The 12,714-nt window shown below is 49.5% G+C and overlaps 1 protein-coding gene across 1 annotated transcript; it reads right to left on the bottom strand.

Moving 5' to 3' along the window:
* Positions 1–6,885: 6,885 nt before the first annotated feature.
* On the bottom strand, positions 6,886–9,840 carry TRIVIDRAFT_208791 (uncharacterized protein; the record flags this gene model as incomplete). Its single annotated transcript, XM_014102155.1, has 5 exons — positions 6,886–8,368; positions 8,445–9,007; positions 9,064–9,163; positions 9,231–9,647; positions 9,709–9,840. 5 exons carry the CDS (start codon positions 9,838–9,840, stop codon positions 7,025–7,027), a joined length of 2,556 nt encoding a protein of 851 aa, XP_013957630.1.
* Between the last annotated feature and the right edge of the window lie 2,874 nt (positions 9,841–12,714).

The following is a 12,714-nucleotide window of genomic DNA, read 5'->3' as shown; positions in this document are numbered from 1 at the left end:
AGACAGGCGCTGAACCATCAAGGAAAGCCGCGGTAACGGATACGCACACCAGCATCATGTAAAATAGTAGTACAGTACAATAATAATAGTAATGACAACCGACATGACATCTACGTCTTGGACGAAGGCTTCAATTGCGGAATGCTGTGAATCGTCCACACTTCGTGCGCAGCCTCTTGGTGATTCTGATACTTTCCAGTCCGGGAATTACTTGAGCAATGCACTCAAAATGGACGTTTAAATCCGTATAGCATGTACAACCACCTACAGTCTCAGCAACTGGCAATCGAGCATGCGACACTTTGTTGGGTGCGACTGAGCTATGTCGGCCAAGACACTTGGCGATGGGAGCATCGTGCTTGGCAGTGGAGAAAAAACGATGGTCTGCTACCAGGACTATAAGATGACCCTATCCACCGTTCTTGAACTGAAAGGGGGAAGAAAAATCTTTCCGTATCTCGTGTCGAAATCTCCAGTCGTTCGTGTTCTAGACAATATTTTGGCGTCGTCAAAGGGTCTTTCGGTGTCTTGAACTGTGATGCTAAAATGACAGACAGTGGCAAGAGTAAGTATTTCCAACCAAGAGAGGCCAAGGGTTCAGCACGTGGGAGAGGGACGGTGGGCAATATCAAATCGCTGACTGAAATTTGTCCGGCGAAAATGGCGGGCGCTGAGAGGGTCTTTTGGTCTGTCTCCATCTGACAACGGTAGCTCACGCACGTGGGCGACTGGATTGTGTCTCACAAACTGGATTTGGTGCTACTCCACACCAACCCTCACTCAGGACGCGCAACTATCGACGGTGACCAACGAACGCATGAGCTGATGAGTATTTTTGTCCTTTTTTTTCTTCTCGTTTTGGGAGGAGCAAAAAATCGCTCCGAATCCCACATCGTGCAAAGGCGAACTTTCGGGCATTGGGAATGTGATGGTGCTGACCTCTCGGATATTGGACAGAAGCTTCGGTGCTAATGCGCTCATCTGCTGTTCATGCGCCAGAAATCGATTGTGATACAAACCGCCGTTGAATCAACTCGTCTCGTATGTTAGAGAGCCCGGTTTCACCAGCACTTTCACACAGCCAACAGCATCAGGAAGCAGCGGAATGGCGCGGCCCCGGATTCGAAGAAGGAAGGTCTGTAGATAAAGATTCACACTGGTTTCACCATGTACGAGCACTCGTATACCTCCAAGCGAGCTCTGTACCACGTAGCACTCGGTAAAGTGCGCGCAGATGATGAGAGTTCCACTAGAGATATCTTGGTTAAAGATCCGAAGTGGGTTCCTCGTCTCACGTACGAGTAGTAATACATATAAGGAGGCGCTCCCGCTCTCCTCTCCAACTTCTGGCCACTTGTTCTCAGGACGGCTGTCGGGGCAGGTACTCGGCCACCAACCACGGCGAAAATCTCGGCTCGCCATGCCCCATCTCTCGTAACTTGTTCATATTGTTTAGTGTCCCAAGGTCTGTTTGCCTCGACTTGAAAAAGAAATTTTACCTAGTGTCAGTAATGCCGTGGCTTGCCGTTATTGATGAGTGGATATTGGCTTTGGTGATGCGGCAATTGCATTGAAATACCGTAGAACAGCAGCGGAAAATTTTTGACAGAAGTGGCGCAATATCACAACGGCATGTGCTCCCGCTAGAACACTGGCGCCCGCGCTGCTGGCATATGCCCTGAGAGTAGCTCGTGATCTGGCGTTTTGGTTACGTTTGGTGTGAGTTGCGCTTGAACAGTGGCTGGCCACTTGTGTGTCGGCGCAACTGGTCTAGCCGTGTGGCTGCTGAGTTTCCAGATGACAGAATTCTAAGCTATATGTCATTCCACAAGCATTTGGTGGTTAGAGCTGCTGAGCCAAGCCAGAGTCAGAAAGGAGGAGGAGAAGGAGAGAGCAAAAAGTGCCAGCCGCACTTGGTCATAGTGTGCAATGCTCTCGATAAACGAGTCAGTTCTGCAACAGACATACGGACAGAGCTTGGCCATGAAGGGTTGGAAGTAGGGAAGGCAGCTCTTTAAGTCGTGCAGAACTGATTGGAACTTGGTCCCAACCTGACTGCTACCATACATGCCAAGCATTTGCTCGGGGCCCTCCGTCTCTCTTGTTGCTGCATTTGTCGTCTATCCTGATGTATGGTGCCTGTGATAGGCGGAGCTGGCAGCACTACCCAAGTCGACGACGCAAATTAGCGGCCGCTAAACAGTCGCTGCCGGGCAATGCTGTTCCGCTTTTGTAGGTTTAGGGCTGGAGGGCTGTCCTGTAGTGTAGTCTGTGCCCTTGGATGCCATGTGGAGTATTTGTCGAAGTTGACCCAGCGATTCGTTGCTCTCTCTGACTGTCCCTACGGGTAAATTGCACTGGTGATTCATCATTTCTCACGCCGCTGCAGCCGAGCACAAGTACTCCGTACAGTTTGTCGTCCGTGTGCGTCCCAGCAGAAGAGGAGCAGAAGAGGGGAGGAGGCCAGAGGCAGCTCGCAGCCTGGACGAGGCGACAAGAACAAATTGAAGGGGGTCGTGCGTGTTCCTAGATGCCAAGGCCTCGCTTTATGATAAGCTCATGGCAAAATATGGGGAGCAACTTGGCTGCCATGCCTGATGAGGCGTGGCGCGGCAGCGATCCGGTTCGAATTGGGAGGATCCAGAACATGGAGTGGCACAAGTGGCACGAGCACGGCTGGAGGATGCCATGATGCTGCGTGTATGCAATAATACGGGCGTAATATGCAGCTATGCACTATATGGCGCCCGCCCGCGCGTAACGCTCCAGCCAGTGCGGACGCTGCGGAGTCGACACTGTGCGTCCAAGTTGGCCAAAGTCGCGGGTACACACCAGGATGCAGTGACGGACATGGCTTAGGGCTGCCAGAAGAGCGGGCAAGCATCGACCAGCCGGTCCCCCGACCTGATGGTTCCAGCGCTCTATCGCTTTTGCAGCTGCTGTACGAGTATACGCGCGTGCGCAAGTCCATTGCTACAGTACATGTACTATTGATGTATGTCCCTTGATATGGACGCGATATTGCCAATGAATCTGCACATGAAGCGGTCAGCCATGCAGAAGTTGGTTGCATGCATTGGCATCAATCCCACAGACGGGCATAGCATAAACAACTCAGCGGTGTGTTTGTGTGTGTGTGTGTGTGTCTGAGTTGACGAACTACATACTCTATTGTTGAAGTTGTTGCTTCAATTACACGTATAAGTGGCCAGGCTATTAGATAGTATCAACGGAGTGGGCTCTGCCCAGGTAACAACTACACTCCTCTAGCCGTTTGAGAGAAGCTTTCAATTACGAAATACGAACAAGAAAGAATCCAGTAACAAAAACCCAAAATACTTTTTAACTTGCCAACATGGACTGGTCTAGACACGGTGAATCAATCCAGCCTTCACCGCAACAACGCAAACGAAACGCAAAAAGACCACCAGCACAGCCATCCCTGGCTCCAAACCCAAATGCCTCATACTGCCACCGCAGAGGGAGGCCTCTCGCCAGCTCCAGATGCAAACAAACCAGCAGCTGTGACGTAGGATGACGATGCGGCCTGGTCGAATCCAGCTTGGCCCTTCGCATGGGCCGAGAGCCTCAAGCCCTTCCTTTGCTTGTTTCAGTGCTAAGGCCATGCCCGGCCCCATGTCCCTCGCCAATCACAGCCCCCGTATATATGCATCTGGCAAGTTGTTCACTCCCTCTGCCGATCCCCATAGTCCCGGCTCCTTGCTCCGTACTTAGTGCCGTCCTAAAAGGAAAAAAAGGGAAAAATTCCCACCGCAGCACGCCCCAGGTGCCTCCAACGTATATCGCTCATAGCCACTGCTCTCACGAGGTTCATCCGCGATACTTCATCTTTGTTATGGAGAGACAACACCAGGGCTAATATCGTGCCCACTGGGGTGCCCATGCCCGCGACGCAGCCCGGGATGAAAAATAATCATGGCAGGACTTCTTCTCACGCTTCCTCGCATTGTTGCCGCTGCATCAATCAATTGCCTCCTGCACTCTCTCAACATGCCCATTCACAAGCCCTAGCCTCGGGATGGATCCAACGCCGCGGTATGACACGGCTCTAGCATTGAGAACCCTTTTTGATTCAATTGTTGCACCGCATGTGATGTTGTTTTACTTCCTAGAAGGGTATATCCGCTGCCGCACCAAAAAGAGCTGAGCAAAATCAAATGCTTCTCCATCCTGCGTCGGCCGTGTAGTCGCCGACTCCTTTCTCCTCCCCTCCCCCCTTTTTCACTGTGTCAGTGATCATAGGCAGAGGCTTTATTTTGTCATCCCAACATATGCCCTACTTGAATATTTTTCTTTCCAAGCGCGTTAGCCATTGTTTCCCTTTTCCAGCTATTTGCATTCTTCCAGCTGCGTGCAAACAGCCTGAGTTAATGCAAGCCCTATCATTCTAGGGGGTGGAGCGCCCCCTGATTTCCATGTCCTTTCATCCTATCACTACCTGCAACTTGCAATGAATGCCATCATCATCGGTACAAGCTCTACCTAAGGCTTCCAGCATTTCCCATGTAAACTGCAAGCTCAACAAGGGCTTGCCCTAAGTCAAGACCAACCTCAGCATCCTATTACGTACAACAAGCCCTGGATCATTAGAACTCTCGACTTTCTCAATTCCCCGTCACTTGCCTCCATTAACACTGCTCTGCGCCCGCTGGCAATGGCGGCTCATCATATTAAAGAATACGTCGATGAAAGTGTCTATTGCCTCCTAAGCATTATGCCATTTGACCTCGATAGGAATAGGGGTAAGTGTTCTGTCGAACGCTAAAGTACACAGGAGAAAGCACTGCGTGGTCGGAGATCCAGGACAATATTGTCCTCTTCTCCTCTTGCTAACTTGCTAATAGTAGGATTCAGTTTGGGCAAATATGCAACTGCAAACTTCCTTCTAGTCGATAGGCGTTCTCGGAGGCTATCTACACTATCACCAACCATTTGTTGACGTCCCAAACGATGTGCTATTCGAAGCCATACAGACCTTCCTGCGAATATTTATACACTATACAAGCCCAAAATGCCTCATCGGGAAGGGCTTGGAAGAGTTTATTTAATAGCATTCCTCTAGGAGCTGATTAATTATCTCTACCCAAGTGACTGTCCGGGAGAACATGGGGATTTAAAAAGAAAAGAAATTAAAAGAAAGAGAAGAAAGAGAAGAAAAAAGAAGAAGAAAAACAATCCCTATCCGGACTCACGAGTTTAGCTATCGGTTTAATACCTGCTAAACTGCCAGTCTTTGGTGTATGCCTAGCTGTTAATTGCTTGTAAAGATGCTTTCACACATCTTCAATCTTCATCTCGGTTTACAGCCATTCTCGTATCCGACAATCTACAAACGTGGATAGTAAGCTTCTACAAAGACAAAAATAATCAGAATATGCAACAAGTACCCGACATAGCTACACTGGGGTAACTTAACTAGATTCATGTCATCTTAGATCAGAGAAATAAAGATCTGCAACGTCTATTACCTCAAGTTTCAATATCCACATTTCACACAAGCTACATGGGGTCCTGAGATGATGGAGTGTATTATTTATTCCATAGTGAACATATGTACAAGTGCTGCATTGCATCTTAGCCCACCACTTTACAAGAAATCTCGCATTGTTATTCATCAAACGCCCAGTATCTCATCATTGCTTCACACACACTATAAGCATCAGTAAAATTCATCTCGAGGATACATCGAAATCAAGGGATCTAATTAGACACCCTTTAGTGCTCCCCTTTGGGTTCATTCGTGGGAAACACAAGCTGATTGAGATAACGCCAATTTGAACTTTCTCTCCTCCCAATTCTTAAGTGTATTTACTTCTTAATGATACGTTCCAACAAGGGGGGAGTTGGGGCATATGAGAAGAATTTGAAAAGTGATGGTATGGTAAGTGCCAGGAGGCTAAGCAAGATAGCTGAAAAGCAGTATATAGGCTTCAGCCATTTCTTTGTGGCCTTACAAGTAATAATAAGAGAAGGAGGCATTTCCGTTGTTTTAGAGAAGAGGTCAGAGATAAATACACTCATTATTACACACCTAGCTGCAAGGCCATTGCTTGCTGTCTGGTCAGCAACCTCCTTAGTTAGCTTCATCACTTTTCTCTCTATACCAGGGCATTATCTAACAGTAAGAGATAAGCAAGGTGAAAATCATAACCGTGTTTTACGCGGCAGCTATCTGTCAGTTCAAAGCCGTAAGCCTGATAGCCAGTAGTTGCTCTCGAGGCAGTGCCAGGGTTTGAGGTATAATTAGTCGGCTTGCATTTCAACCGCTACCAGCCTACAAAAGTTCTGTCCCATCCTATCCAAGCTTGGTTGGTGCCAACCATCTGTTGCTAAGATCTAGCATTAGTTCAGTGAAGTCCATGAGGTATTGAGTGCCAGTGCCGGACTGTCTTTCTCATACTCATTATCCGGTCTACTATTGCCTTTTGCCATTGTACATGACGATGGGCTTATCTTACTCTAGAATTTTGTGCATCTCCAGTGCCAGCTCAGCTTACACACTCATGTTATTCCCCCCCCCCCCCCCCCATATCAGTCACCAGTCTACAACAACAACAACAACAACAACAACAACAACAGCAGCAGCAGCAGCAGTACTCCCGGTCAGTATAATGGAAACTATGCAGGTAACCTCCAAGACCAAAACGGAAATAATCCTCAGACATTGCCTCCATGGCCAGGGAACTGTAGCTACAATCCTGAGACCGCTGGCCCCCGATACTCAGGGTGGCAAGTCTTGATCAACAACCTATATCAGAAAATCACGATAGACAGCAGGGGATTCCACCATGAACATGGCCATAAATAGCGCCTTAACGGGTCACAAGGGTGAATGATACATGCACACAGTGTAGAGAACAGCGTGGCTGTGATATAGTAGTATTGCCAATAAATAACTCGACATGTAGCCAGTACATAAACATCAAATCTGCAGGCCCATATATGCAGATGTGTGGATTACTAAATACTCCAAAGCACCATATCCAAAAAAGGTATCATATCATCATGACGAAGTAGCACCCAGCTTGGCTTGCACGACTAGCAGGTCTGTCGTCACACCGCTAGCAACAAAGTGAGAAGCAAGGGTACCCAAGCAGCTCTGCACATCCTCCCTGGGTCTGTTTACAAGCTTTCCTTCATCCAACTTGATTCCTCCGCTGCGGCTCAAAACGACCAAGGTTGGGTTCGCGACATCTGTCTCATTGGCGCTAGGAGCTGCGTCGGCATGGTTGAGCAGCTCTTCAACTGTAGGGGCAACTGAGAACTTCTCGACCTTGATCCGGGAAGCTGTATCGCGGGAAAGTTTGCCCATGACTACATCAAGAATGCTCTCGCTTGCTGATGAAGACTTCTCGGAGAGCTCGGAAACGTTGATGATGGTTGCAGTTACGCGCTCGCGCTCGAGAAGCTGGATAACCAAGTGAAGAGCGAAGTTGTCATCGCGTCCTCCAAAGTAGACGAAGAAGATGTTCTGAGTACGGGCAACAAGCGGTGCAGTCGCGAACTCGCGTTTCGAAACGTCATATGAGTATTGTCGGCGAGTATTGGCTTGGTCTTGGCCTTGGCCTTGGTTCTTGACGTCGTCTTGGCTTCGCGTAAAGAAGATGCCAACATTGTGGTCAAGGGAGCGAAGGACCGACTTGACAAACGACAGATAGTTAGATGCAAGCCTGTCTTCGACCTTTGCGGAGGAAATAATCTGCGCATCTCCCATGCTACCGGTCTCGGTCCACGGCATGAGAAGGAGATCTGAAGCCATGTTGGACGAGCGCGAAACCAGAGCATCTGCGAAGCGATCTTCCGGCATAATGGCAACCTCACCAGAGGCTGAGATATTATGAAGCTGGCTGACGCTGCGGAAGATGTTGACGACGGGATCGTGCCTGGTGTATTCGTCGACCTGCGCCACCGTCATGACGGATGAATCACGATCTGTTAGTTCGAGGAGTCGAAGCCCATGAGCTCGGACAGGGCCTTTGACTACGTCATCAGAAGCTCTCTTTGAGCTTTCTTCAGATGATCCACTTGGTGCTTCTACGGCGTGAGAGCTTCCAAATAGCGAAAGAAGGTTGAGTAGTGCGGGCATGTTATCCAGTCTAAGGTAAACAAGCAGCCGCCTGACTCTCTGGGGAGTCTCATCCGATCCAGGAGTGACGTTCACTTGGGTGATTGGAGCACCGGTATCCCAATCAATCTCGCCACGCTTCCAGGCGGCAATCTTCTTCTGATACCAGGGAGGGTAAAGGAAGGAGACGACGGGAGTTGTGAGGAAAGTGGTGAGAAGGGCCATGACGACAAAGATGGTAAAGGTTCTGACGCTGAGAATCTTGGCTTGAAGACCAATGTTCTAGGAAGTATAGCAGTCAGTATATTACTCGGCGAAACTGGGGTGCTGTGTTTTTTTTTTTTTTATGTCAACTTACCAACACAATAAGTTCCACAAGACCTTTGCAACTCATCAAGACACCAATTGCAAATGATTCTCTCCAAACAAGACCATTAAGTCGGGCTGCAAGAGAGGCACCAACGATCTTGGTGATGAGGGCGACAAAGGTGGTAGCAAAGACATAGCCCCAGGTGGTTCCATTGTCGAGAAGGCCCAGATTGGTGCTAAGACCGGAGAGGGTAAAGTAGAGAGGCAGGAAAATAGAACCGACGAGATCTTCCATCTTCTCAATGACACGAATGTTGAAGCCATGATCACGTGGAATGACCAAACCAACAACAAATCCTCCAAAAATGGGATGGATTCCAATAATTCCCGTGAAGAAGGCGGAGGAAAGAGCGATGAGGAGAATAAGAGCAATAGAGCTTTGGGAAGGGCCATTCTCAAGGTTGTTCGTTTTCCGCAAGACAAACTTCAAGGTGGGTTTGACGGCCACGACGAGGACAATGACGTAGCCGATGGCAACGAGAAGAATCCACAGCGCCGTAAGGCCCTTGCCAGCGTTGACTAGAGCAACGCAGAGAGCCAGCAGGATCCATCCTAGAAGGCCATGTAAGTAGGAGTCACATATCAACAAGACGCCAAGTAATGCTCACCGACGACATCGTTTGCAACACCCGCCGAGAGCGTAATAACACCGACTGGGGTATCGAGCAGCTTCAGTTCGGTCAAGATACGGCAAAGCACCGGGAAGGCCTGGAGATTGCAATGTAAGCTAAGTTCACGAAACGGCGGATCGGACAGGTCGAAGAAAAAGACGTACAGTAATGGCAACTGCGATGCCAACGAAAAGCATATAGACGCTGAAATCAATCGGCTTGATGCCGGGATCATTTCGAAAAGCATTGTATACGCCCCAGGCGAGACCGCAGCCAACACCAAAGGGCAGGGCCAGTCCAGCAAAAGCGACAGAGGTGGCAACACGCCAGTTGCTCAGCAGAAATCGAACATCGGTCTCGAGACCAATCATGAACAAGTAGAGAACAAGACCCAGGTTTGCGACCAGGGTAAGGTTGGGAATCGATTCAGCGGGAAAGATGGCATCCTTGAATCCGGGGATATGTCCCATTACTGAGGGACCAAGGATGATGCCTCCAATGACTTCGGCAATGACTCGGGGTTGACGGATCTTGGACAGAGGCCAATGCAGGATGTGGCAGATAATAACGATGAGCCCGACCTGTATGCGCCTGTGTCAACATTGCACGACATCAACCGGCAAGCGGAAGTGCTGTACTGACCTGGATAATGAAGATGGTGAGAGGGTTCTTTGGGTCGTACACGGACGGGTTTGCGCCCTCCAGGATACCGCCTTGCGGCGCGACCCGGTTGGTCGAAGTCGGCGCAGCCGAAGTTGTCGTCGGGGTCGCCATGGTGAGAGGAGTTTATTTACACACGAGGCCGGCGGCAACGGTGCGGCCTCGAAGGCGCAAAGCAAAGCTGGAATGCGGGACGAGACACCGCAATGAAGCTCCCACAACTGAAACCTATGCGGGGCTGGCGCGCAGACAAGTTCAGAGCCCTCAACGCCTTGAAGCTGGCGGTTTGGGGAAGAAATGAGAGGGAGAGAACCCAGGAGGAGAAAGAGATTCCCTTCTCACGAGAGAGAGAGAGAGAGAGAGAGAGAGAGAGAGAGAGAATGAAGATAAAAAGAAAGGAAGAGGAGCAGCAAAAGGCGGAGGATCACCAAGTTGGTGTCGGCGACTAAATGGTGACACTGGGCGCTGAGGCGGTTTAGTGGGCTTACAAGGGTCGACTCCGCTGTCTAGACCGCTGAAAGGCTGAAAGGGCCACTGATCAGTTGACAGCATGAAGCCAGTTCAGTGGAGGCGAGCGCTAGCAGGAGTTGATGCTTGGCGCCACGCACGCGGAGGTGGTGCTCACCATGTGATGACGATATGCGCACTGTGCAGAGCATGTATGTACCTTGAGAGTTGAGGATGATGCGACTTGACTAGAAAGCGCCGATCAGTTGGGATTGTTGTTGGTGCTTACAGGCTGGTATTGTATTGACTATTGATTTTTAAATTAAACCATCACATCCAATGATTTGATGAATTCTTCGTCAGCATGGGTACATATACATATCCAGGGTCCTCTTATCTGCTGGCAGCTCAAGCGGGCTACAGCACACAAACTTGAATCTGACATGGACGACCAAATACATGCATCGACCTGTCCATTCAACTAGAGGTAAGCTACCAACTATCCATAGTAAAGCGGATTCTCTCGAGACCAGGGCCATGGCATCATCGCGACGGTCCCCCAGCCATGATTGAACTGCCAGCTGCTCGTGATGCGGCTGCAGGTTGAAAGGGGTGGTCATGCTCTGAGCTTCAACTGCACCATTTGCGTGAGACAGGCCCCCAAAGAGGATTCATGCATGCATTGATGCAACTCTTGGGTGCTACGGAATATTACATCAAATAGAATCGCGCACTATGGAGAAAGGTGTACGAACGAGTATGCAAATACGCGAGAAGAGACGTGGAAATCAGAGCAGGGACAGGTGAGTGTACATGTATCTTGCTCAACCGCATCTATCCGTGCGCTATCAGTGTTTGTTGCGTCATCTCTCATCCATCCCGCCGCCTTTTCAACAGTTGAGGCATATCAAGTACGAGGACGATCTAGCAGGCATAGCCTCATCGTCCTCGCTTTGCAGCCATAATCCCGAAGCTACTCGGACAGGGCAATGCCTGGTCTTGAGATGGACGCATGCAGTTGCGGTCTGGTCTGTGCTTTCAATTTCTAACCCCGCACAGTATTCAATTTTCTCGCCATTGCCATTGTACCCCCATGCCTATTGATTGCTTCTGGTTCTGTTGTTGCCCACGCTAGCATCAACCAGTTGAATCGAATCAGAAGTCGTTTGTGGGCTCTAGTGAGACAAACAGACACATGGCGGTCCGTTGTCTCGCAAACTTTAATTGCTGGAGAAGTCGCAGTTGAATGTAACGCTACTAATTCAGGAACATGTAAGACCTGCAGCAGCGCCAAAACAGTTGAGGCTTCAATTCCTATCCATTAGCTGTTGAGCGCCAGAATATGAGTTGAGCTGCTCTTCACCTACACGTCACCGACAACTACTGGGGAGCACTCACGCCAAGTGCCAAGGTGATTGGCTTCAATGGTCAATGGAAAGCCTCGTACTCGTATCGTCAGCATCGAGTCCATGGCTCGCCTCGCACAGTGTCGTTATCTTGAGTCCTGTGTTACCAAAAGCCCCAAAGTTGGCCGCATGGCGCGTTTGCCTCGGACAATTGGACAGCAAAACCACACGCAATTAGCCCAAGCACGATCCTCAACTCGGTCGGTCAGCGTCTCATGTCTTCTCCACTGTGCTCCCTTTCCCCATACAACCCCGCATCCTCAAGTTGATGCAGCTCGGTCCATGTGTTCCAACTTGGACCCTGCAGGAGTACGGTAGTTGCACGTGCCAAAAGCTCAGTGGCAGAAGATGGAGATTTGCGCATAGCTGTTTAATTTTTACAGCGATATCAAGCTAGATATAAAGTTATAATTGAATCATAACAGGTACCTACCTGTTTCTTGAGGCAATATGGTTAGACCAGGATCATATACGAGACCTATTTAAATCCAAACCAACAGAAACCCCAGAACCTTGATAGCCATCCTCCAACTTTGTGTGCAAACCATAACCAAACAATCGTACCTAAATAACAAAGCGCTACCGAGTGCACCGTGTCTAAAATGACGAGCAAGTACCGGCATCTTCTCCATGCCAAGCACGCCACCGCTGCTCAGCCGTAACTGAGTGGCGTCTTCCAACGTTGTTTCATGCCCACTGTTACGCAACATACGGCTGATTCCCATGCAGCTGAAGGACTCGAAAAGTTGGCATTCCCTTAACCTTGTTCTATTCCAGCAGAAACAATCCGCCAGTCATCAGCTGGCCCTGCCTCTCCCAAACATCGCGGCCGCCACAAAAGGCTAAAGCCCGCACACTCAATCTCATGATCTCAACTGACCAACCCGCAGAAACTAAACTAACCTCCGCACCAACTGTGGAGTAAGTTGGGGCACCAGATCTCTGGAAAGCAATCAATCAAGAACAAATCCCCAAGTCCCGGGGCCATCAGGTGGTCCTCCCAAGCGCCCTACTAACGTGTGTAATATGTGAGCAACTCCATGTAGCCTTGGCACATGTGTCAAAGTTGGGGCAAATCCATAGCAACCACATCATTCATGCACATGTGTGAATACAGGTATCGTCTCGTCAGCCC

The sequence above is a fragment of the Trichoderma virens genome, assembly GCF_000170995.1.
Source record: "Trichoderma virens Gv29-8 chromosome Unknown TRIVIscaffold_5, whole genome shotgun sequence".
Classification (NCBI taxonomy): domain Eukaryota; kingdom Fungi; phylum Ascomycota; class Sordariomycetes; order Hypocreales; family Hypocreaceae; genus Trichoderma; species Trichoderma virens.
Note: the sequence above shows the minus strand (reverse complement) of the source record. Positions and strands in the feature narration are given on the sequence as shown.